The sequence below is a fragment of the Cololabis saira genome, chromosome 7 (assembly GCF_033807715.1).
Source record: "Cololabis saira isolate AMF1-May2022 chromosome 7, fColSai1.1, whole genome shotgun sequence".
NCBI lineage: Eukaryota > Metazoa > Chordata > Actinopteri > Beloniformes > Belonidae > Cololabis > Cololabis saira.
Window position 1 is genome coordinate 5,883,038 of NC_084593.1, and position 23,055 is coordinate 5,906,092.

The 23,055-nt window shown below is 40.6% G+C and overlaps 1 protein-coding gene across 1 annotated transcript in view; it reads left to right on the top strand.

Annotated features, from left to right (window-relative positions):
- Positions 1–21,416, top strand: part of fat2 (FAT atypical cadherin 2) — a 228,217-nt gene extending 206,801 nt beyond the window's left edge. Inside the window, 4 exon segments of the mRNA XM_061726486.1 lie at positions 8,376–8,475; positions 8,557–8,705; positions 11,616–11,881; positions 20,811–21,416. Of these exon segments, the coding sequence (XP_061582470.1) occupies positions 8,376–8,475; positions 8,557–8,705; positions 11,616–11,881; positions 20,811–21,316 (1,021 nt within the window). The 3' untranslated portion in view covers positions 21,317–21,416.
- The last annotated feature ends 1,639 nt before the right edge of the window (positions 21,417–23,055 follow it).

Genomic DNA, 23,055 nt, shown 5'->3' on the forward strand with positions numbered 1-23,055 from the left:
TGAGAACTTTTATTTCAAGAATACCAGTTATTCTTAATTTTTTTCTTAAGAAGAAAGTTGAGAAAATACTTAGGAACTTTTTTGGAGAATACGACTTCTTCTCTTTTTTCTTCTTAAGACTGAACTTAAGAAAAAAATGACACTTAAGAAGATTTTTTTTCTTAAGAATGTTTTGTGAATCCGGCCCCAGGACTCTAGACTTGATATGAGTTTGGAGTCTTGGAGTCGTATTAGCAGCGACTGCAGACTTTTTTTTTAACAATATCTTTATTGATTTTTCATTCACACACAGAATATTATATTAAAGGACGTTTCACATCTATTTCTGACTTAACAGCTTTAACCCCCCCCCCCCATCCCATCCAACATCCCTTCTCTCTTTACATATTTTTTGTTATACAATCCAAAATTGGTACAAAATAACAATACAGTCCGATGGTACCTCTAGCAAATTAGAGATATACATAAACTAAACAAATAACCAAAAATTATACTTTTACTGTCGCCCTCCAAATTCCTTCCCCTTCCGAGATTCACCACTACACCACTACTGAATTTTAGGTTTCCTGCCCTGCATTTTTCTCCCGTAGAAGCTCCTATGTCTCCTTTTTTAATAAATTGATCAAATGGTTTCCAGATTTCTTCGTACATCCCGAGTTTGTTTTTTAATGTATACGTTATTTTCTCCATTGACCTACATTGTGCCATAACCTTGATCCAAGCACCGATTGTAGCTGCATCCGTTTACTTCCAATTGAGAGCAATAATCGACTGCAGACTTGCTGTCAACACATCCACAGCAACTAAAGGTTGCTTGTCTTATGTCTTTAAAAAATGACCATTTAATATCCAACCAAATAGAAATATGTAGGTTTTAGAGAGATAAGAATTAAAACTTGATTGACAAGAGGGGGCGGGCTCACGGCAACTCTGCAGCTTTGATAATCAGCTTAATGTGCCCAGTTGTTAATTCAGATTATCAGAAAAGAAATTGGGCCAATCAACCTCCAAACACATCTCAGAACCGTTTGGACAGAATGGTTGAATCATTTGATAATATTTGTCGTGATTTCCTTTCTCTATATTTAAGATGCTGACGTGTGTCGGCCTCTTGAGTTTCCTACGCGTTCCCTGAATGTGGCGTTAGTTAGAGTGTCATTAGTGGAAAATGTGCTTTTCTAAACCCCCAGGAAAAGTGACATTTTCAAAACAGCAGTTCTGTACAGTTCTGCATTAATGCTGCCCCTTCGCAGAAATGTAGAGACCCGTGCTGGATCTACTGATGCGATGACGTGATGAACGTGGCCCTTTTTGTCTTTAGTCCAGATTGCAAAAAATCCAGAGTCCATTTCTTCCAGAAACAGAAAGGAACAGCGATTAGTTTGACAACAATAATAAATTCTGTGGCTTCGTGGTCTGGGCAGAGTACAGAGTTGTCTTCAGTATTCACATTCATTACTCAGGTAGAAGTATAGATAGTAGAGTTTAAAAATACTCCTGTAGAAGTTGAAGTATCAACTCAAGTTTTTTACTCAAGTAAAAGTATAAAAGTACTGGTTTCAAAACTACTTAAAGTGTAAAAGTAATGTAAGGGGGAAAAAAGCCATTAAGGACAAAAGCCATTGAAAATGAATGTATCTTAGTATAATGCAAATATATTAAAGAACAGAATAGAATAGAATACTTTATTGTCAATGTACGTGGGTACAGTGAGATTGAAAGCAGCATCACCTCTCCAGTGCAAGACAAAAAAAGAAACAATAGTGCAAACAATAAGAAATATAAGAAGTTTGATTGACATACCCGTAGGCAGTGGTAATTTTATTTAATGTTATTTTAATTTTATTTTAGTTGTTTTTATTCACTTAGTTTTTTGTTTTTTAATTATTATTAATTTATGTTATTTGTGAAAGGGGCAGATCAGATAAGATTCTTCTTCTTTCTGCTCCCTTTTCATTCATAAGTTAGGAACATTTGTATTTGTGTTTGTATTGAATTGTTTTGTTTTTTGAATGAAATAAAGAATAAAATAAAATAATAAAATAAATAAAATATAAATAATATAAAAAATATAAAAAAGGTTAAGGTGCATTTGAATAGTGAAAACCTGATATTCTATTTACAGATGATAGTATATAAACACGTAGTAAAGAACCATATATGTGTACTATTGAGCATTAACATGTGTTTCAGGGAGCAGGAGATATGATGACTAGTTGCCTATAAGTATTGTAATGGTGCAAAAAGTCAAACTTCATGTTCATGTTATCATTTATCCTAACCTTTATTGGAATGTACATCCAAGTTTAGTTGCAGGAATCTGAGGGCAAAACTGGACAAGAACATCTGAAACAACCACAACCAAATTCACTCTATCCGGATGGAGCAATTTAACTGGATAGTTTTTATTAAAGGCTGAAATGAAATAGAGTAACAACGCTGTTTTTAAAATGTAAGGAGTAAAAAGTACAGATAATTGCGTGAAAATGTAAGGAGTAAAAGTAAAAAGTCGTCTGAAAAATAATTACTCCAGTGAAGTATAGATAACCAACATTTCTACTTAAGTAAGGTAACGAAGTATTTGTACTTTGTTACTTGACACCTCTGGCAGAGTAAACATGAGGCTTCCTCTGAATGTGAAGATGCGTTACAGTCTTTGATAAACATTTCCTGGACACGGTGCCGCCTGAACGATCAGGGATTTACTGGCACCACATCCTTCCAGACCGATCTGTAATCATTAAACATTGTTACCTGCAGGGACTGAACATTGTTTTTATGTATTTCAATGTTTAAGATCCTCTGATAACCTCCCTTTCTCCGTCTGTCGTGGATCCTGATTTTGTTACAAATTATTTATTTAAACTCTCAGTGGTATCTCTAAAGCTTTTTTATGGCTTGCATGGCGTAATAAATAATATTTTGGGTTCGGCTGTCTGCGGGGAAATAAGTCACTGATGATGAAGAAGCGCTTCTTTAACCGACAGAAAGTCATTCAGTATCTACTCATCATTATTAGGCCGTTATTACTTCTCCATCATTGGCAACGGAAACAAGATAAAAGCGATCAAATATATTTACCGAAATGGCAGGTAGGAAAAAAGTAAGGAGAACAAAAGCAGCAGTCCAACAAATAAAGCAAGAGATGTAATGATAACCTGCAGTCGCAGCGCTCCCAAAGGAATCGTGGGTAAACGGACGGCGTGAACCACGAACAAATTTAATTACATCCCGGTGCGACATCTCAGAAGTCCACGTTTGCACTTCCAGAACTGTGAAAGTGCTCACATTTCAAGGGAAGCTGGACATGGCGTGAATGCTTGAGCAGCACAAACAAGTCGCTGCGTCGGACACCGAACCCGTCCGGGTCGCCTGGATCTCAGCTGTTTGAGGAGAAATGACTGCTCGGGGATCATGATTGCAGAAAGTGGGAGTTTTTTGGGGGGGGTTGTTTGTCTGTTCTTGTGAAACATGCAAATGTTTTATCATGTAGTCCACGGGCCAGACCTACGGTGGCCGACAAGGGCCAAACGCACTGCAACGGCCTAATGCGTCTCAGTTAAGGAAAACGGCTTCAAGTACAGAAACGATTCAAATTCACAAACTCAAAACGAGGTACAAAAAGAGGAACGTGGTGCAAATGAAAAAACGTGCTGCAAAAAACAAAGACAAATGCAGCATCATCAAACGCTGCAAATAGAGAAACGATGCAAAGCACAAAACGATATAAAACAAGAAACCATCTTCAAAAGAAAAACGCTTCATAACCGGTCACTACAACCGGAAGTGCTCCAAACCTGCAGGGGGCGCTCTCGGCGTAACAGCTCAATGGACAGACACACGGGATGTAGAGAGACCGAACAGCTGACTGTAAAGTTAAAATATAATAAAGAAACGTCTCGTGTTGTACAGTGATATAAACCACATTATATCACATTACCGTTCCCGCTGTTTAAACCATTGATGTAAACACTGGTTCAGTCAGCTGTTCGGTCTCTCTCTACATCCCGTGTGTCTGTTTGTCTTTGTTTTTTGCAGCACGTTTTTTCATTTGCACCACGTTCCTCTTTTTGTACCTCGTTTTGAGTTTGTGAATTTGAATCGTTTCTGTACTTGAAGCCGTTTTCCTTAACTGAGACGCGTTAGGCCGTTGCAGTGCGTTTGGACCTTGTCGGCCACCGTACAGACCAGATATCAGCACCACTCAAGGTGACAAAACTTGCTTATGATTTTTGAAAATATCCATGTCTGTAGATGATATTTTGGTATGATAACCTTCCTGAGTGGCAGCTAGATCAGAGTTATCAGCTCATGAAGTTCAGAAAATTACATTTTAGATGCTGCTGCATATCCTGGTTTAGACTCATGTACAGGAAATCTGTCAATGTTTCACTATATTCTCTTTGGTATCATTTTAAAGGGATCCTGTGAGTATTCCAGTTTTTGTATTTTGTGTCTCTGTTGTTCCTAGATGACACAGGGATAAAAGATAGTATATCATTTAGGCAAAAATTGTGTAAAAATGTGTGTTTATAGTTTAAAGAGCTGCAGTGACCTCTATGTTGGTCAGAAAGATTCACATCTTAGCTTGAATGAATGGTTAAAAGGTCCCCTTTAAAATGATACCAAAGACAATATAGTGAAACATTGACAGATTTCCTACATGAGTCTAAACCAGGATATGCAGCAGCATCTAAAATGTAATGTTCTGAAGGGGGTGGGTAACTCTGATCCAGCTGCCACTCAGGAAGGTTATCATACCAAAATATCATCTATAGACATGGATATTTTCAAAAATTAGAATTTAGTTTTGTCACCTTGAGTGGTACTGACAAGTGAAATTTTGTCACGTTTTCATCCGTCAGTTCCTGGGACGGCAGCAGATGCTGGAAGCTGCATTTATGATGTACTTTGAATGCCGAAGCATTCATCCATCACCCGTCCACACCGGGTCCCATAAAACACCGCACGCAGGGCCAGACAACGCCATTCATCAGGAAGTTTCCTACCCACAAAATCAATGAGGAAAAGGAAAAAGAAGCGCTGAACGCTCTATTTCCTCCAAAGTGCCAGAATATGATCTCAGTGGAATACGTCAGGGGTGTTTGGCTCCTGGGAAATGAGTGTGTAAAGATGAACAACGGGGGGAGTTTTATGTTAAACAAAAGGTTTTTGTCAGCGCCGCAGCTCCGGCACTCGGCAATCAGAGTTCGGCGTGTGCCGGGGGGGCCGGGGAAGACGAAGGGCCCGCGGTGACAGCTTTAGCGTCGTCAGCCAACCTTCACTCAGGCCGAGGTGAGAGCCTTGTATTCAGACGCTCCGGGGCCTCGGCGGCTCCGGTAATGGAGTTGTTTAAAGAAAGCACTTGATTTCTGACCCGTAGACAACTGTCGGCAATCCAAGTCAAGAAGAGAAAACAATTTTTAATCCCTTTTCAATTTCAAATAAACAGCTTTCAGTCTACGACAACAAACCCAAAACCCTCAGGCTATTTATTCATAATTACAATCCAACAAAAGGATGCTGTTTATTTACTTGTCTTTTATTTTTGGCGCTTTCAGACTTCTCGTTAGAAAAAGGTGAGAATCTGATCTACTTATCTCTTACAGTCAGTACTCAAGTTGTAAAAAACAAATCAGGGGGGATGGTGGATTTTATCATATGGGGACAGATAATTTGTGCTGATTACAAATAATATAATATATTACAAATAATAGCAGTGACCAAAACACCTGCAGAAATACTGCAGGAATGACATAGCAGCAGTTAAATGCAGCCTTCTGTAAGCTTTAAATATCCACTGGGCTTACATCAAATACATCAAAACACAACAATAAAAAACACTTTTCTGAACTTATCAATATGACTCTGTCCTTCACAGGATAAGTAAAATGGATCACTGCAAAAACTCACAATCTTAACAAGAATATTTGTCTTATTTCTAGTTAAAATGTCTCATTTTAGCAAAGAAATATCTCATTTTAGTAAAAAAAATCTAATTACACTTAAAACAAGACTCATCACTGGAAAAAACAACAATTTTCACCTGTTTCAAGTAGATTTTCACTTGAAATAAGTAGGAAAATCTGCCAGTGGAACAAGATTTTTTTGCTTGTAATGAGAAGATAAATCTTGTTCCACTGGCAGATTTTCCTACTTATTTCAAGTGAAAATTTACTTGAAACAGGTGAAAATGGTCAAATAAGTTATTTTTCTGGTGTTATTTTTCTGGTGATGACTCTAAATGTTGAAATAGCAGTAAAACCACATTCATTGATGAAATGACGGAAGGGATGGAAAGGAGGGATGGCAGTTTTACAGGGGGGATGATTTTGACCGTTTTTATTTCAGGATGCCGTCCCCCCTCATCCCCCCTCAACTCCAGTACTGGGTACAGTTGCTATATTCTGACTACTATAGTTATTTAGGCTCACGGGGGTCGCCTGGAGCCAATCCCAGCTCTCTGCTATAGCTTAATCGTTATCAGTTTTCAATACTAAAGTCATCATTATAGGAAAATACTACATGTTGAATTGACAGTGACACATTCCTGTAATTATTCAGCTGAGAGATCTTCAAAACTGTAATAAATATTAGCTCAACTCTGACAGCCTGGTGGGAATTCCTTAAAATAGCTAAAGTCTCACTTTTTCCATGTGACCGCACACCCATCTGGAACAACCCAGACATCCGGAAAAGTGATAAAAAGATGGTGAACTTTGCTCAATGGAGAGACCAAGGAATACGGTATCTACAACATGTAATCATAAGTGGACATTTTCTACTTTTTAAAGAAAAAAAACTCACTGTTCAATATGGAATTAGCAGTAACACATTTTTAGAATACCAACAACTTAAGTCTATAATAAACAAAAAATATAAACTCAATCAATTGGACCTACAACTTCCCGCTAAGATAATCGAGTTATTTAACCTAAACACCCCAAAGTTGCTATCAAAACTTTACAGGTTAGTGTCCAAAATAGACAACTCAGTTTCTCTTCCGATCTCAAGATGGGAAGCGGATCTCTCTCTTAACACCGACCAGATTTCTTGGTCACAAATATGTTTAAATATTTTCACTATGAACAAGAACCCTAACTTACAACTTATACTAGGGATGCCCCGATACCGATACTGGTATCGGTATCGGGGCCGATACTGCCCTCATATACTCGTACTCGTACTCGCAAAAATTCTCCGATACCACGCACCGATACTTGTTGTTGTAGTTACCGGTTAGCGCCGCTAGGGGGAGACGTTGAGCCGCCCCGCAGCTCCCTGGGTCAGTCTGTAGTCTGGCTGAGCAGCAGCAGCAGAGCTGCTGCTCTGTGGCTGTTCCATGTTTCAGTAAATTCTATCTTCCTTAATTATACAAACTGGACAAACCTTACTCACAGGGAACTTTATTAAACACTCCACGTAACTCACAGTACGACATAAACAATCCCATTGTTACATTCCGGTTAGCCGCGTTAGCCGCGCTGACAGCCTGCAGTCTGTCTTGATTATGTCGTCGTCCCTTATTTTTAAATATGTCCACACTGCTGACATCCCGCTGCATTAATTGTCACTATCTTGCCTGAAACGGCGCCACTCTCCTCCCACCACCACGCACCATGCCGGTTAGCCGCCTATCGGCTAACTGGACCGTAAGAATGGGACTGTAATGGGATTGTTTGTGTTCTTCTTCTTCTTCTCTGTTTTATTGGCGGATCGCAACCAACTTTAAGGAGCATACCGCCACCTACTGTACAAGAGTGTGTAACATCATTTCACCTGTTTTTTAAATTCTATTTGATTGTTTATGTTGTTTCACACGGACGGCTTCAGGTGAAGCACCGCACATGCTCAGTTGATGTACCTGCGATGAGACCCCGCTGGCCGAGTTTTGTTTAAAATTGAATTTCTCTTCCAAATAAAACCTGTCTTCTTTTTTTTTTTTTTATATATTTTTTATCCCCGATTTTTTCCCATTTTATCACCCAGTGCTCCTATGTAAGTGACAGTCCTGGGCATTGCCATCCTCTACCAACCCCGGGAGGGGGTCTTCTAATTCATTGCATTTTTAGCCTAGTTATTTTTGTGGTAGAAGTATCGGATCGGTACTCGGTATCGGCGAGTGCACAAATTAAAATACTCGTAGGCTACTCGGTGTGAAAAAAATGGTATCGGGACATCCCTAACTTATACAGTACAAAGTTCTTCATTATATAGGACAAAGGATGTTCCAGATGTGTTTTGTCACCTTTAATATCTATATAGAACTGTTAAACCAAGTGTGACGAGGTAGAAATTAACTGCCTGTGATCTCCTAAAAATGTTTCCTTGGCCGTCACCGTCAGTGTCAACTCTCTGGATTTTGTCTTCCTCAGATGCCACAACGAGGTGGAAGTGTGCTCTCCCAACCCCTGCCCCGGCGGCTTCGACTGCAGAGTCACAGACGGCTTGCTGCACTGTGACCCGCTGCCTCAGGTCAGTCAGAGCGCCGTGGTCACGCCACTGCCCCACGACAGTCTCCACACCGATCTAAACCCGCCGGTTCTCCTCTCTCAGGTTTCTCCAATGATCGGTTACGTGGAGATCATGGAGATTTGTGCCAGCGTACTGGGATTAGTCCTCCTGGTCGGCTTCTTCGTCTGCTTAAGGAAACGCTACGTGAAGCAGAAGAAGAAGAAGCCCGTCTGCGTCCAGGACTCCAACGGGTAAGGGGAACGCGTGTGTTTAAAAATGAGATGCAGGATGTTTCATTGGCGAAAATAGATCAGAATAAATCGTTTATTTCACTGTAAGACTCAAACTTCCTGAATCAGACCACAATGTGCACTTTTACACATGAAAGTCGTGGTTTTGGTCAGAATGCCCTTCAACCAGACGTCTTTATGTGACATATCTATGTGACGTTGTCACATCCTACGTGATTCTTGCTTTAAACTTGACATTGACTGGTTCAGAACCAACATAGCGGTTAAGGTCACATCCACAGCTCAGCGAATACAGACAAATAAAAGCTGAAAGGCTCGTCTGAAAGTCTAGTCTCCAAATCAAATTCAAAACCACTTCCACTGTCGTTGACTGAGGACGCTACGGTTGTTGCACTCGTCCTCGTGGCCCTGCAGCCCTGAAACGTGAGACTGTCCCTCTCCAAACGGGGCAATTTAAGACCCTAAAATCTCACCTGAATGCAGTGTTTCTGTCCATGTTGGAGTTTGAGTTTGAGTTTATTTCGATCAGCAATCATTGAAAAAATGTCCATCCAACAAAACAAGAAAGGGTATATAAGTCTGACGGAGGGTTAGGGCTGAAGCTAACGAGCTTATAGATGCCCTAACCTTTATACCAGGGGTCGGCAACCCGCGGCTCTTTAGCGCCGCCCTAGTGGCTCCTGGAGCTTTTTCAAAAATGTTTGACCTTTTTTTTTCTTCTTTTTTTTTCCTATTTCTTTTCTTTTTTTTCTTTTTTTTTCCCTTTTTCTTCTTTTATTAAATTTTTTCTTCTTTTTTCCTTTCCTTTTTAATCTCGACATTTTGACTTTTTTCTCGAAATTGTACTTCAACATTAATGTCGACATTTCAACTTTTTTCTCGAAATTTTGACTTTTTTCTCGACATTTCAGCTTTTTTCTTGACATTTCGGCTTTTTTCTTGACATTTCGGCTTTTTTCTCGAAATTTTGACTTTTCTCAAAATTTCCACTTTTTTCTCGAAATTTTGACTTTTTTCTCGACATTTCGGCTTTTTTCTTGACATTTCGGCTTTTTTCTTGACATTTCGGCTTTTTTCTCGAAATTTTGACTTTTCTCAAAATTTCCACTTTTTTCTCGACATTTTGACTTCTTGACATTTCGCCTTTCGCCATTTGCCTTCATTCTAAGGCTTATACAAGACTTTTCATTTTTTGCAGCTCCATACATATTTGTTTTTTGTGTTTTTGGTCCAATATGGCTCTTTCAAAATTTTGGGTTACCGACCCCTGGTTTATACCATCAAATCATAAATAGCATACGTATATACAGTACGCACACATACACATTGAAACATTCATGCATCTACACCCATATACAGTGCACATACTCATATACACATCGATTTTCACACGTACACACATACCTACCACCTATACATATAAATACACATACACAGCTAATACCAAACATAATACCAGAGATTCAGTTCAATTTCCCCCTAAATCGTGATTATATAAAATCATGTCTATACATATCCAGAGTATTGTTTTTAAATTATTTTTTGAATTGCGCAATATTTTTACTTTCTTTGATGTTGTCAGGTAACTTATTCCACAGCTTCACCCCATGGACTGATACACTCATGCTTTTCAGAGTAGTATGTAAAATCGGTTGTTTGAAATTCCATCTCCCTCTTAGCTCATATCCTCCTTCTGTATTACTAAACATGTTTTGTATATTGCCAGGAAGTAAATTATTTCGTGCTTTATACAAAATTTGAGTGGTTTTGAACTCAACCAAATCCCAGAATTTCAGTGCCGGTGATTTTAACCCTTGTGCTGTCTTCGGCTGAAGGAAGGAAGGAAGGAAGGGAGGGAGGGAGGGAGGGAGGGAGGGAGGGAGGGAGGGAGGGAGGGAGGGAGGGAGGAAGGAAGGGAAAAAAGAGGAAGGAAGGAAGGAAGGGAAGAAGGGAGAAACGAGGAAGGAAGGGAGAAACGAGGAAGGAAGGGAGAAACGAGGAAGGAAGGAAGGAAGGAAGGAAGGAAGGAAGGAAGGAAGGAAGGAAGGAAGGAAGGAAGGAAGGAAGGAAGGAAGGAAGGAAGGAAGGAAGGGAGAAAAGAGGAAGGAAGGAAGGGAGGGAGAAAAGAGGAAGGAAGGAAGGAAGGAAGGAAGGAAGGAAGGAAGGAAGGAAGGAAGGAAGGAAGGAAGGGAGAAAAGAGGAAGGAAGGAAGGGAGGGAGAAAAGAGGAAGGAAGGAAGGAAGGAAGGAAGGAAGGAAGGAAGGAAGGGAGAAAAGAGGAAGGGAAGAAGGAAGGAAGGGAGGAGGAAGGAAGGAAGGGAGAAAAGAGGAAGGGAGGAAGGAAGGGAGGGAGAAAAGAGGAAGGGAAGAAGGAAGGAAGGGAGGAAGGGAGGGAGAAAAGAGGAAGGAAGGGAAGAAGGGAGAAAAGAAGAAGGAAGGGAGGAAGGAAGGAAGGAAGGAAGGGAGGGAGAAAAGAGGAAGGGAAGAAGGAAGGAAGGGAGGAAGGGAGGGAGAAAAGAGGAAGGAAGGGAAGAAGGGAGAAAAGAAGAAGGAAGGGAGGAAGGAAGGAAGGAAGGAAGGAAGGAAGGAAGGAAGGAAGGAAGGAAGGAAGGAAGGAAGGAAGGAAAGGAGAAAAGAGGAAGGGAGGAAGGAAGGAAGGAAGGAGGAAGGAAGGAAGGAAGGAAGGAAGGGAGAAAAGAGGAAGGAAGGAAGGGAGGAAGGAAGGAAGGAGGAAGGAAGGAAGGAAGGAAGGAAGGGAGAAGGAAGGAGAGAGCAGGAGGAAAGAAGGAACAGGAGAATTAGGTCATTTTGACCCGAAGACAGTACCAGGGTTAAAAACAGAGCATTTGTGTGTTCATGATATCCTACATTATTTACTATTCTTACGTCCACTACTATTCCATGTCTGCAGCTATTTCCAGCCCAGCATGACCAAGGGCCTGAGCGTCGACTCCCAGGACACCAACCCCATCGAGATGAGCTCCCTGGTGAGCTCCAGCAACAACCTGGACCTCACGCCGTTCCAGTCCCTGAGGCCCCGCAGCTCGTCGGGGAGGAGGTCGCCCAGGACGCAGCGGCCCGTCGTCTGCAGCGTGGCTCCCAACCTGCCCGTCCGGCCGCCCTCCAGCTCCGACAACGACTCCATCCGGAAAAGTCACATGGGCATGGACTATGAAGGTGAATTTTTGAAATCACATGAGTTTGGTTTGTTTGACTTGGAACTTAACGGATAAATCTGCCAAGACAGGAACCAATGACTGCGTTTCCATGCATCAATAACCCTTTTAAAACCCGAATATTGGCAATAACCCGAATTTGCACGGCCATGTAAACACCAATAACCCCTTTGAATAACCGGAATTTGCTCATATTAGGGTTTTTAAAAACCTGAATATGACCCCTGGGCAGAGCTGGTAGAGGAGCCAAAAATTGTACTCAAGTAAAAGTACTGTTACTTCAGAATAATATGACTCAAATAGAAGTAAAAAGTTGTCATCCAAATAATGACTTGAGTAAAAGTAAAAAAGTACTTGGTGAAAAAACTACTCAAGTACTGAGTAACTGTTGAGTAACGTCTGATTTATTTTTTTAACACAACCATTCAAACAGACAAAAGTACAAAATAATCATCTTCAGGCAAATTAAATCAATAAAATAAATTAAAATTAATTAAAAAAATTAAAATAGCTTAAATTAAAATAAGCTTAAAGTAAATTCAAGTACTTTAATAAATAATAAAATAAATAAAATAATAACAGAATAAAAAAATAAATTAAGCACAAGTAGCACAAAATGTCAAGCCTTGGTTCTTTTCTTTTTTAACCAGAACTAGAACAAACATGAACTCATAGAAACTCTGTGTGTGTTTGAGTCTGTGTAAATGTGACAAAACATGCAAAAACAAAGAATCACCCAGTGATGTCATGAGATTGACGCGTACGTGGATAAAAGGGATAAAAGAAAAGTAACAGCTCAACGTAGCCTAATGTAGCGGAGTAAGAGGAACAGTTTCTTCTTCACAAATCTACTCAAGTAAAAGTAAAAAGTATAGTGATTCAAAACTACTCCTAAAAGTACAACATTTCCCAAAACGTACTCAAGTAAATGTAACGGAGTAAATGTAACTCGTTACTACCCAACTCTGCCCCTGGGTTACTCCTTTTTAAACCTGAATATTGGGTCATGTAAACGCCAAACAGAATATCCCCATCAAACGGAACATGAATTTGTTTTCTGCACATGCTCTGTTCACAAGGAATCCTGGTCTTTTGAGTCCAGGAAGTTCTTATAAACACGGAGAAACCAAGACCAGGAGGAGACTAATTACTTCATAAATGTAATGAAGGATATGAACATTTCTGCATTTGTAGACGGTAGAAAGTACCGGGATAGAAGATTTAAAAGAAGGTGAGAGAAAAGTTGCGCGAAGCAGCATTTGTTTTGAATTTGGATACAGGAAGAAGAAGCGGAAATGACGGTAATTGTGTCATGATGTTCTCCACGCGTCGCTGGTTTGATCCAGATATCCCAAATGATTAATTACCATGTAAACGGAATATTCCCAATGTTTCAGTAACCGGAATATTAGCAATTACCCGAATTTTGACTGCATGTAAACGTAGTCATTGTCGTTACTACTGAGTAAATGGGTTTACAGATTTAAGATTTTCTTATTATAATTATCAATATTTGTGAGTCTAGTGATTTTCTTTCAGCCGTGATACTTAAAAGAAACCATGCAGATGTCTGAAGCGGTGTGACATCTGGGCAGACGTTTAACTTCTCACAACAACGTGGATTAATAACTTCAAATGATGATAGAACTGTCACTAGCCTGATGTTAAATGTGAGACAAAACTTCCCAGCATCCTCTGCTGTGACACAAAGGTTAGATGGAGCTAAACGGCTCAGTCATTCAAAGTAAACAAGTCATTAATTGCGAGACATATTGGAGCATCATCATCAGAAATGCAGCTTGTTGACAGGAGACGCTGATTAAACCTGGGGAGATTAAACATTCACAGATGAGCTCGACTAGATGCAATAACATTAAGAGACAGAACTTTTCCTCTCTAGTTTTCCCTTCAGAGTAGTGTCAGTCTCATTCCCCCCCACCCCGTTTCCTGTTTATTTCCTCCTTCTGTGAGAATTACTGATGTGGGATTTGGGATTAGGATGCTTCACAGTACCCAGACCCTTAATATTAGTCTTCTTTTTCCCTCCATCTTTATCTTCTGCCTTCCTGCATCCCTCCATCCAAACTCTTTGGTCTACTCATCTCTGTTTCCCTGTGATTAGAGAAGCATTTGACAAAGTGATGCATAAGTTGGATTGGGTTGTTGGTTTTAGAAAAGTAGCCAAAAATTGTACTCAAGTAAAAGTACTGTTACTTCAGAATAATATGACTCAAGTAGAAGTAAAAAGTAGGTGGCTACAGTAGAAAAGGTTCGGGCTCAGATGATGAACATGGAGAAACTTTTCTTTATGAAGTTAATATTATACATGGGTCAATGACGTGACGCCTATATTTTCTGAAAAACAGATTATTTTTCAATTCAAAAAAGGTTTAAATGGATAGAAAAATACCATATATATATATATATATATATATATATATATATATATATATATATATATATATATATATATATATATATATATATACAGGGCTGCACATAAGTGGGCCGCCAGAGCGCATGCGCCGTCAAAATCCCCAGTGCGCTGTCAATCTTGTGCTGCAAAGCGCTTTTGCGTACCAACAGCTGGGGCTCATATTATTGGTTGTGGCCAGACCAGAATACTAATATTAAAAAATCTATTGGGAGAGCTTTTCCCCAGAACTGCCACTCAAAGTTGGTACTGGGCTGGCCAATCACAGCGCGTCCGTTGCTGCGGTGGGTTGCGCAGGGAGAGAGGTAAGGAGCAGCTTTACTGAACAAACCCTGACACGTCTCGTCAAAATGTCCAAGAAGCAAGCGCCATTAAGTAATTATTTTGGCGTTCCACCACCACCAACTACAAAGAGAAGTGGCTGCATGATGTTACGCGGCGACGCGCACCGTACGTTCGCGCTCCCGCGTATCCTACCCCGTAAGCTCTGCGTTGGTGCAACGCGGAACCATAAATCAGCCGGTGTCCGTCACTGCGTGCAGCAGTTACCTGCTCACAGTTTATGAAAACCCCAAATAAAAAATAAATTAGAGAATATTTTATGAAATCAATAAACAATCCCATCATCAAAATTATAACAAATAAAGGTTTAACATATCTTGCTTTGCATGTAATAAGACTAGGTAATATATTAGTTTCACCTTTTAAGTTGAATTATTGAAATAGATTAACTTTTACACCATATTCTAGTTGAATTATTGAAATAAATTAACTTTTACACCATATTCTAGTTGAATTATTGAAATAGATTAACTTTTACACCATATTCTAGTTGAATTATTGAAATAAATTAACTTTGTAAAGGACCATATTGAGCCATTCATCTTTATAAGTGAATAAATATCGTTTTGCCTATAACTTATTCCTGCATCCCTCTTTTATCGATCCGGCGAGACGGGTCACCGCGTTTTTGGAGCCCCAAGTCACATATCCAGGGGCTCCTCTGAGCACCAGACCAAAATAATTATGTGCAGCCCTGTATATATATATATATGACCTACCTGTCCCACATATGGACTCACTTGAATTTTACAAAAAATACTAGTTATTTGGGATTTTGTCGTTGTTTTAAGCGTCAAAATGTGGTGCGACCGTTCGACCACGACTCTTGTTTTGAAAACTTTTTTTGAAATCACTCTAAATGTTTTTAAATCAATCTTATGCCCTAATTGGCATGATTTCCAAAGTGTCTTGTAGTGTGTAAGATTACAACACATTTGTATTTATATTTCCATCATAATATACAAACAAAGTTTGACTGATGTCCATTTTATGAAATATCAGGTGGCGCGACCATTAAAAAAACAACCATTTTTGTATATTACTGAAAACTTGTAAAAGAAAAGATGTCAAGATGTTAAGGAAATTAATTTATTTTAATATGAATCATGGTTGCACCACATGACCTTTTTTAGAATAGAATAGAATAGAATGGAAGACTTTATTGATCTCCCAGATGAGAAATTCAATCGTGCAGCAGCCAAACACACACACGCTCAACGGTTTATACAAAAAGATTTAATAGAAATAACCAATAAATAGCTAAATAATAAAAAAAGAGCAATATAAAATGTAGAAAAATGTGTAATGTACATTTGTAATCCAATTTTTAAGGCAAGTGCCAATTCATCTTGACAAAAAACTCTGAAATCACTTAATTAAAAATGTTATATGTGTACACAACATTCTTAATGTCTGAACTACTGCAATAGATATTCTTTTTTTTTATTATTGTAAAATTGACCTGTTGAAAATCCTTATTCGTCATTGACCCACATTCCCCTGTTAGTGAACCCTGAAATAAGTCAAAGATTCTCCTCCCGCTCATTTTAAGAGCAGTTTCCAGCAGATACACCTACGTGGACATCCCTGCCTCTCACGCCGTCTCTCCTTCCTTGTTTATGCCGATCAATACAACTTAACTATGACTCATATGTTCTTGAGACGGATAAAGAGAAGCAGATCAGCCGTTTGTCATGCCATTACTCCCCGAGCAAAACCCGGATGGCAGGCCATTTATCTGCTTGACCTTATCGGGGAGGATAAAGGACACATCCCATAATACTTCTCTCGGTATCCCTACCGTTATTGAAGGGGACAGCGCTCTGCTTTTGATTGCAGACAGAAACTCTGTGGATGAAGATACGCTCTCATTTTTCTTGTTTGGACACGGAGCAGATTTCATCTCAGTGACATTCAGAAGTCTGACTGTGACGTGTAAACAGTCTCTGGTCTTTTTCAGAGTTCATCACTGCGTCGTTACAGCTTCAAATGTAACGGCGGGATTCTCCTCAGTCACCATTTCTGGCATTGGGATGAAGCGTTAACATGGGCCATCAGGAAACTGTTTTTCATTATTATTCATCCAGCTTTTTCACAAGACTAAAGACTGATAAATTATGATCTGAGATCTTTCTAGAAAACCTCAGTTTTTTTCTTTATTATTAAAAACTAAACATGGGAGGTTAAACCTTCATTTTCCATCAGAAATCAGTTGCTTTGCCCTCATGAATATCAATTATTATTAGGGTTAGGCCCAGGGGCGGAGCAGGGGTCCCAGCCTAGGGGGGGCGAAGCATTCTAGATGGGCCCTTGTGGCCTAAACATCCCCGTTAAAACATAATCGATAAAAAAATCCCACAGATAAGCCTCTGACACACAACCACAGCAGCAACAACACGGTCAGAACCATCACTTGAGGTTCTAGCACCATGGATTTTGACACTTATTATGCCAAACCTAATTATAAGCCTAATGCAGACTTAAAGATATAAGTATCAAACTGGAGATAAAAATCAAAAGACATCCAGTGATGTCTATGGAAGCTCATTTCCTCCAGTAAAAGAAAAAAATAAGATGAAATCTTAGCCTTAAAAATAAAAATATCCCCACGGTAAGTCATAATTATGACATAAAAATTCATAATTTCGACTTTCTATCTTATAATTTCGACTTTTTATCTCATAATTATGACTTATCGTGGGGATATTTTTATTTTTAAGGCTAAGTTTTCATCTTAGCCATAGATGTCGGATTCGCCGAGTAGATCAATTCAGACACACGTGCAACCTGCACGACAGTTTACAATGTGCAACGACATGTAGGCTATTTAACACAATATCATACGGCGGTCAAACAGTAACAAACAATATAGGAAAGGTCATATATTCAGCATTATGACAATGTTATCAGAAATAATTAATGTTATGACAGCTTACCAATGATGGTTTCATCCAGCGGTGGGCAGAAAACCACAACAAAACATATTTCCATCTGGGGTGGGGGGTAGCACATTGAACTATCCAAAATGCAAAAACTTTAATTTTAAAACTTGTTCAAATCCGAACTATTTACGAACCATCAGCCGGTTCTTCATCGCTGCAAACCTTTTAATCACTTTGCTCTTATCAATGGAGAAGTCCCTCTCGATTGAGAGATAGTCTGGCCTCATCCATGCTGCCTCATCCTTAAAAAGTCTCAAATTCCATTTTTGCTAAAATAAGGCATTTAAATGTCTTAATTTGTCTTAAATCTCAATCCAAGGGTCTTCATTTTATTCATTAAAGAGTTTATTTCATCGTTTTGAGGAGAACCTCCAGCGGATGTTCTAAATCTGTGTTGCCAGGTTGGGCAGGTTTCAGCCCAATTAGGCTGAAAAATATATATTTGGGCTGCTTTTCCTGGTTTTTACTTAATATTTAGGAGAAATTATTAACAAAAAAAGTTTCCATTATGGCAGATAAAAGTAGAAACTTACACAATAAACTCACTGATAATATATTTGCTTTAATCTACTCAATTTTATTGTAGTTTTTGTTTGGAGCCTGAACTTTTTTTTAGGGTATTTAGTAATGTGAAGATGAAATGTATTACGCATTTAATAATTTATAGTTTTAACAGAGAATGTAAGATTCAGGCTGGTTTTTCATTATTTCGGTGGGTTTTACGTTGCATTTGGGCTGGAACCTGTCAGATCTGGCAACCTCAACCTCGGCACTGGTTTTCTTAATGACTCGTCTTTTTGGTCACAATAAACTTGCTCTCATCAACGGCGATGTCCCTCTGGATTGAGAGCAATGTGAGGTTTGATTGTCTGGTCTCATCAATGCAGCCCGGAGAGAGTTTTTAATCAACTTCAGCTGCTGAAACTCAGCATGAGTTTAAGGCTCTGATGCGACAACTGGCTCGACGCATTACTACGGCGTAGGTTCTGCGTTGGTGTAACGCGGAACCATAAATCAGCCTTAAACAGACAACATGCGCCTGCGAACCTGTGCATGACAGGGAGACACACACGGGGAGAAGGGACTATTTCTTTCATTTTTATTTTTCAAACAACTTTATCCTTATGAACACAAGTTTTATACAGTCCAACGTTCCTTATTTTATTCAGAACGCTTTTTTTTTTCCTCTTCGGAGTGGGCCCCCCCGGAGCAGTGGGCCCGGGGCGGCCGCCCCCCCTGCCCCCCCGCCTGCTCCGCTAGTGGTTAGGCCCTATTGTATCTGTAGGAGTTTTAGTTTTTCTCGTATTTCTCGTTTTTCTTGTTTTTCTTCCGACGAAATGAGGGCCTTTTTTCCCCCTAAACGTGCCCCAAGAGTCACCAAATTTTTCACCAAGCCAGTCCTGGCAAAAAATGTGATATTTAATGGTTTACATTAATGGGCGTGGCAAAATGGCTCAACAGCGCCCCCTAGAAAACTTTGTGCCTCAAGCCCCACAATACGGTTTGACGTACATGCACGGAAATCGCTACACACCTGTATCATGTGGCAACTTAAAGAAAAGTCTCTTGGCGCCATGGCCCAAACCCAACAGGAAGTCGGCCATTTTGAATTAATCATGTTATTTTGGCGCAATTTATGCCATTTCTTCGCCAGTTAATGCGGCCCGAACCGTAACGTTCACCCAGGTGTGTTATACATCAAAATGTGCGTCTCCATCCTGCAACGACGCGCATTACTTTTCTCAGTCAAAAGCGTTACCGTGGCAACGATAGACGCCAAAAAGTGCGCCCACCCTTCATCTGATTGGTCCAGACAGAAAAAACTTTGTGCCTCAAGCCCCACAATATGGTTTGATGTACATCCACGAAAATCGGTACACACCTGTATCATGTCACAACTTAAAGAAAAGTCTCTTGGTGCCATGGCCAAAACCCAACAGGAAGTCTGCTATTTTGAATTAATCGTGTAATTTTGGCGCAATTTATACTATTTCTTCGGTCGCTTCCTCGCCCGAACCGTAACGTGCACCCAGGTGTTTTATACATCAAAATGTGCGTCTCCATCCTGCGACGACACGCATTACTTTTCTCAAAAGCGTTACCGTGGCAACGATAGACGCCAAAAAGCGCACCCCCCCTTCATCTGATTTGTCCAGAAAGTTAGTTCCTACTTTCTGCCATAACTTTTGAATGGTTTGATATAGAGAGTCGTGGGTGGTGTCATCGGACTCGGTTTTGAGTCCTTGACCTTCACTGGTGGAAATTGCACGCGCAAGGGCCCGTCCATCGCTGCTTGCAGCTTTTATTTTTATTTGTACCAGTATGTTTGAACCATTTGGAAATGGTGCTTTTTCCTCAAGCTTTAGAACATTAGGGACATTACTGTGGTTAATCTTTGTAATCTTTGTTTTCAAGGACTTCACGTTTATAATATATATATATATATATATATATATATATATATATATATATATATATATATATATATATATATATATATATATATAGTTTAGAATATGTTTTGGAGAATGACCAGAGACGAGCTGAGAAATTCAGTCAATGTTTACTCTGCCGCGGCTCACGCTCTTATTTCTCAGGTCTTTTTCACATCACAGCGAACCGGAACCAAACAGAACGTCCTCCTACAGGCATAGATGCTGACGACGGGGAAGTTAGTTTGACACTAAGTGTGCTTCTCTGTGTTTCATTTTACACACCGTTTCACCGATTAATTGCACGAAGGGGCCCAGAGGTTGTAAAAAAAACACTCTAGATCTGCCTGGTAAAATGCACTCAGACGAGAGATTTGCATAACAATTTGTTTTGTTCACATTTCTAAAGGCTATAATGAGATATCTCCTCCTAGACTTTAGCTTCAAAAAGTAACTTTCAAGGCACAAAGTTTCCTTTTCAATCATCATTTGGCTCTAACCAGGTAGACAACAGTGAGGACAGCCGGGTCCACCGATCATCACAAATATTTTAGATATTTGACAAACTTTGATACAAATATAGATCTAGTCTTCACAAGTATCACCTTGTATTTTCAAATATGCAATTTAACACTTTTTCATTCCCAATCAACTGAAATGTAATGAGTCATTAACATAAATGCACCTTCCCACAGGAATGTCCCACAAAGTCCCCAACGATACATAAACGTTGATGTTTATAAAGCTTATTCTAACGGTCTTGTGTGTCTCTGTCCTCAGTTTACCCGGCAGACCCGGACTATTACGGCCGGCCCTCAGTCCGGGAGTTTCCCCAGTTCGACATTGGGGAGGACGCGTTCTCCACGTCCACCATGGACTCCCGCAGGAGCTCCCGCTTCGGCGGCTTCCCGTTCCCGCTGGACCGGTGCGACCGCCGCGCGCCGCTGCCGCCGTGCTACAGCAACCAGAACCTGGACGACTTCCTGGGCCCGGACGGGCTCCCCCTGCCGAGCTCCCAGTGCCCCAACGAGTACACGGCCATCAGCTACTACCCCACGCAGCACGCCCGCAGCCTGGACAACGTGTCCGGCGGCTACAAGAGACTCAGCATGCGGCTGAGCGTGGCCATGCCCTCGTACGCCGAGCACGTCAGCGCGGCGCTGCCGCCGCCGCCGCCCAACCCGGCCCAGCCCCAGACCCGGCCCGCCGGGCCGAACCCGCGCGGCTACGACGGCTCCAGCATGGTGGAGAGCGACTACGGAAGCTGCGAGGAGGTCATGTTTTAGGACGGGTTCACTTCCGTCAGCCGCTCCTCCTTTCCAACGGCAGCTTTACAGGACTGTCTCAGAAAATTAGAATATTGTGATAAAGTTCTTTATTTTCTGTAATGCAAAAATGTCATACATTCTGGATTCATTACAAATCAACTGAAATATTGCAAGCCTTTTATCATTTTAATATTGCTGATCATGGCTTACAACTTAAGAAAACTCAAATATCCTATCTCAAAAAATTAGAATATTCTAGGAATCTTAATCTTAAGGCGCTGACACACAAAGCCGATAATCGGCCATCGGTGAGTGTCGGTGCGTCTGTCGGCCTAGCTTCCCCGGTGTGTCCCGCACGTCGCCACAGGTCGGCCTCCCATCGGGAGCTTTTCAGCCGATTCGACATGTCGAATCGGCGTCGGCCGTCGGTCAAACAGCTCACTCTGTGATTGGCTGTTCCCAGAATTTCCCAGAATGCTTTTCGTCGTCATTTGCGGACTGAATAAAAAAAAAAACATGGCGGACATTTCTTATTTTTTAGTGAATAAAATCAATATTTTGAATTAGTTTCTGCATAAAAATGCGTTTTGATTACATTTCTAGCGAGAAATATTTATTTTACTTTCATAATATTCACTCAGTGAATGTACATAATCACTCGCATGGTCGTTGTTGCGAAGATCTCGCCAGAATAAAGGCTAATTTATGGTTCCGCGTTACACCAACGCAGAGCCTACGGCGTAGGTTACACGGCGACGCGCCCCGTACGCCGTAGGCTCTGCGTCGATTTAACGTGGAACCATAAATCAGCTCCCGATCCGGCAGGCAGGCAGAAATCCCGAAATTTTCGGAGCAAATTTCTTAACAGGCGTAGCTACAACTGTTAGATTTCATCTAATAAACCAACATCTATTTTCCTAAATGATTTATTTCAGCCAGTGGTAATTCTCCACAGAGCTGCAGGTTTCTCCCCGGGACGACGGCAGGTTGACCCGGCGATCACGTCTGTACGTGAGCTGCTGCTGCACCCCGGACCGGCGGCTCTTCTCTGAAAACATCGCAGCAAATTGAAACGCAGACTGCACAGAACGTACGTGCTAGTTGGCCGTTGGGTGTCGTATTTGCGGTGTCTCTAGAGTTTCTTTTTGAGCCCGATAAAGGCGACGCGAGGCGACACAGCAGTCGGCCGACAGCGGGCGAGTTCGGGTTGGTGTGTCCTCGGCTTAAGATGTAAGCCATAATCAGCAATATTAAAATAATAAAAGGCTTCCAATATTTCAGTTGATTTGTACTGAATCCAGAATGTATGACATTTTAGTTTTTTTAATTGCATTACAGCAAATAAAGAACTTTTTCACAATATTCTAATTTTCTGAGACATTCCTGTATTCTCTCTTCACCCGCAGCTGAAGCATCTGATATTTTCATTTTCAATTCTTTTTTTTTTCCGCCTCCCACCCCGGTGGAGATGAAAGCAACCGTTGAATCGGTTGTGATTTCTCTGAATTTCAGAGTAAAAATCCTGCTGTGCCACACTAGACGGAGGAAATCCGAGACCGCTCCGTTACCTCTGTGGAAAAAGTTCAGCGGGAGTTCAGCTTTTTCTTTTTCTTCTTCTTCTCTTTGTACAAAAGACACCGCCGAGAGCACACGCACGCTCGCCCGGGCTGTGAAATCGCGAACAGTATTACTGACTCAGCTGTGCACTGTTTGGAAATCAAAGTGAGGCAAAATGAAACTTTTTTAAAAGATTCAAC